The sequence below is a fragment of the Pinus tabuliformis genome, chromosome 7, assembly GCF_031772625.1.
Source record: "Pinus tabuliformis cultivar Carrire ecotype Pingquan chromosome 7, CPIR1, whole genome shotgun sequence".
NCBI lineage: Eukaryota > Viridiplantae > Streptophyta > Pinopsida > Pinales > Pinaceae > Pinus > Pinus tabuliformis.
The window spans coordinates 1598517176-1598521059 of record NC_142293.1 but is presented as its reverse complement, the minus strand read 5'-3'; the positions used below and the strand labels follow the sequence as shown (position 1 = coordinate 1598521059).

The 3884-nt window shown below is 34.4% G+C and overlaps 1 protein-coding gene across 1 annotated transcript; it reads right to left on the bottom strand.

Moving 5' to 3' along the window:
- Positions 1-1122: 1122 nt before the first annotated feature.
- On the bottom strand, positions 1123-1764 carry LOC149254235 (uncharacterized). The gene has a single exon (XM_089454730.1). The coding sequence runs from the start codon at positions 1762-1764 to the stop codon at positions 1123-1125; it is 642 nt and encodes a 213-aa protein (XP_089310856.1).
- Between the last annotated feature and the right edge of the window lie 2120 nt (positions 1765-3884).

Below are 3884 nucleotides of genomic sequence, written 5' to 3'. Positions count from 1 at the left end.
GACCAGTATACCTTCACTCTTATCCCATGCTTGTAAACTTGTTTCCTGAACTCTTTGCTCTGCTTGATTGAAATTTGTCTCGATGTTGCCAACGAATTCTTCAACCTTTAGATTTACAATAACTTTTAGAAGTTGTCCATCCTCACATTCTATCTTTGGTTCATCTTCCCTAACGAGCATTCCATTCAAGTATTGTTCTTCATCTCTGATAAGAGAAAAAATTGGATTTTGTTATCTTTCTTCATCTTTCTCAATCTTCACGACAGTTTCAAAAGATTGTTCATCACCTGTATAAAAACCTTTGTGAGTTGCTTCCTCATACTCAGCTGCTCTGAGTTCTTCCTTCAACCTGTATCTCACCTTCTGTCTCTGTTTCTTTAAATTTTGTATGATGACATAGAATTCTTTATCATAAGAAGAGTATTTTTGCTTGGCTTGATTAAGTTTTTCACTGTAGTAGGCAAGTGGTTTTCCTTTTTGACTTAGAACATCTCCTATTGCAGTTCCACTGGCATCAATCTCAACCTCTAAAATTCTTTTTGGAGTTGGCCAATTGATTATGGCCTTCACTTTCTCCTGGTCCATCTTTAGTCCTTCCCTTGAAATCACAAAGCCTAAGTACAATAGTTATGTCTTCATGAAACTACACTTCTTTAGATTGATTAACAATTTCTCTTGTTGTAGCTTCATTAAAACCTTCTTAGGATGTCTTAGGCACTCTTCTTTTGATTGAATGTAGATTAATATATCATCAAGGGAAACTATAACAAAGTTTCCAATGAATTCTTTTAAAACTTCATTCATTAACCTCATAAAAGTGCTGGGAGCATTGGTAAGTCCGAAGGGGATTACCAACCATTCATATAAACCATTATTAGTTTTAAATGTTGTTTTCCTTTTATCAACTTCTTTGACTCTGATATGATAATATCCACTTTTTAAATCTATTTTAGAAAAATATGCAGCACCACTTAGACAATCTATAAGATCATCAATACGGGGTAATGGAAACCTATACCTGATTTTGATTTTGTTGATTGCTCGAGAATTTGTGCACATTCTCCTTCCACCATCCTTCTTTGGAGTTAATACTGTTGGAACAACACACGAACTTAAGCTTTCTCAAATAAGACATTTATCCACCAAATACCGCACTTGATTTTTAATCTCTTCATTCTCTTTTGGAGTCATTCTGTACGCTGCTTTGTTTGGAAGGATAGCACCTAGAATGAGATCAATATGATGGCTAATGCTTCTAATGGGAGGAAATTCATCAGGCAAGTCATCCACTACAATATCAATGAATTCATTCAACATATTTTTAATTTCTTCTGGAAGATCATTCAAATTTGTACTTGTGAGGACTACCTTTGGCTCATTAATTAAGGCAAAATTTATCTCCTCATGCTTGATTTCTTGAAGAAATTCTTTCCTACTAAGTAAAATTACCTTGGATTGGTCTTCTTCTGGTGCTTTTTCATTCTTCAAAGGCAAAAGTACATGTTTTTCACCATCCTTTTCAAAAGTGTAGGTATTGCTCCTTCCATCGTGCATTGCTTTCTTGTCATATTGCCATGGCCTTCCAAGCAAGATATGACATACATCCATAGGCATAACATCACAAAGAACTTTATCCTTATAACTTCCTATTTGAAACTCCACTTCACATTGTTCATTAACTAGTATCTGATGTCCTTTTTGCAACCATGAAACTTTGTAGGGAGTAGGATGTTTAGTTTTCTTTAAATTCAACTTTTCTACCATTTCTGTGGATACTAGATTATCAATACTCCCACTATCAATAATGACTTTACAACACTTTCCTCCTGATTTACAAACAATTTTGAACAATGTTTTTCTTTGTGTGGGTTCCTTTACTTCTTCAACAGATTTTAATAAAGTTATTTTCATCATCAAAGATTCACCAGTTTCAGGTGCATTTTCATGTGTAGAGGATTGTACACTTTCTGTATTAGTTTGTCTTATATGTGTGCTTCCTTGATTAGAAAATATTTTTGGACATTTATTAGCCTTGTGACCAACTTTGTTACATATATAACACCTTACCACAGAAGATCGACCTCTCCCTCCTTGATATGGTCTTTGTCTTCTGTAATCTCCTCTTGATGATTTTGCCTATTGTGAACCGTTGCCTTCTTTTCTTTGAAATATTCCACTAAAACTTCCTCTGCTTGATTTTCCTCGACTTGATAATCCTCTAGTTCGTCCTCTTTTTCTTTGAATCTGCTTTCTTGCCAATTTTTCTTCGACCTTAAGAGCTATCTGGTAAGCTTCTTCAACAGTTTTTAGAGACAAAATATTCAATTCATCTTGTATTTCGAATTTCAACCCATTAATGTATCTAGCTAATTTTTCTTCATCGGTTTCCAGATGACCAGATCTTATACTCAATCTATAAAACTCCTCTGTATATTCTTTTACAGATATAAATTTCTGCTTAATATTTTGCATTTGGGGAATGAGATTTAATTGATAATCTCGAGGAAGAAATTTACCTTTGAGTTTAGCCACCATCTGATCCCAACTAGTGATCTTTCCTTTTCACACTATCCCACCAAAGTGCAGCATGTCCCTTTAATCTGGTCACTGCGAACTTAACCTTCTTCTCGTTCGCTACACCTTCATAATCAAAATATTTGTCGATGGCACTGATCCAATCGATCAATTCTTCAGGATTTAAACTGCCTTCATACATAAGCATGTCCAATGTAGGATTGGCACTTATTCCTGCAATCATCTTAACCATCTTCTCTTCTGGATTTTCTTCTTCAACTTCTTCTTTTGAGCTTTCTTCCGCTTCACTGATATCATCGATGTCGACATCTCTTTGACGTGTTGTCTCTAATGCGTCCAATCTAGTTCTAATATGTCTTACTTCATCAAGCAAAACTTGATTTGTAGCTAGTCTTCATCGACCAATTCCAACTCCTCTGGCTCCTCTAGCTCTTCTAACTCTATGAGCCATCTTAATTGAAATAAAATATAATAAACCTTACAAATTATTTTCTTACCTTCTCCTTTAAAAAATACCTTACAATAAAATATTATAAAGGTACAAACACCTTCCTTCTTCCCTTGAAATTAAAATAAAGTGGCTTTATAATCTACGTACATAACATGGAATTAGAATTTTAAATATGGAATAACACCATATATAAAAACAATGTACTTATTCTCTCGTCCACTTACAAAATTTCCTCTCCCATGGACATACGTTTTATGAGCTTTTCATTAAGCCTTCACATATATTCATGTAACGTGAAAATTAATTCAGTTACACGTAATTTGTCTGAGCATTCATAAAGAACATGGACACAATGACCTTATAAGTTTCGCCAAATCTGTTTCCATCCTTTTGTTGATTTCCATGAAATTTTCTCTCTCAATGATTTCGACATATCATATCGCCTGAAATTTTCTCTCTCAATGATTTCTCCACCATTCTTCAACACATTCCTCAGTAACGATTTAATATTCGACTTCCACGCTGCAGGTGATCCACGCAAGTCTCCAATTTTTGCAGCGTTCGACTTCACAAATGCAGATTCAACTTCTCCTCGACAGTCTCTAAAACTTTCCACGTTGCTACATAAACACAGTATAGACAACGACCTTCTCAATTATCTGAAAAATAATCCAGCAGCTCCAATGAATAACGCGCAGTGTATGAATAACTGATGGTGTTCCTTGAATTTATTAAATTCAACTCTTATAACCCAGTCGTTAAATTTATGCTCTCATACCAAAATGGTGCAACACTTCCAAACTTAGACAAAAAAAAATTCCATTAACTAAAATCTCACGCCAAAGTTTTAATTAAATCAAAACTCTTAAACCTGATTTTCCCCAAAAAAATTACATGA

Bases quoted from the DNA above. Each gene is read 5' to 3' on its own strand.
- LOC149254235 (XM_089454730.1), bottom strand. From the start codon at position 1,764: ATGGTAGAAAAGTTGAATTTAAAGAAAACTAAACATCCTACTCCCTAC.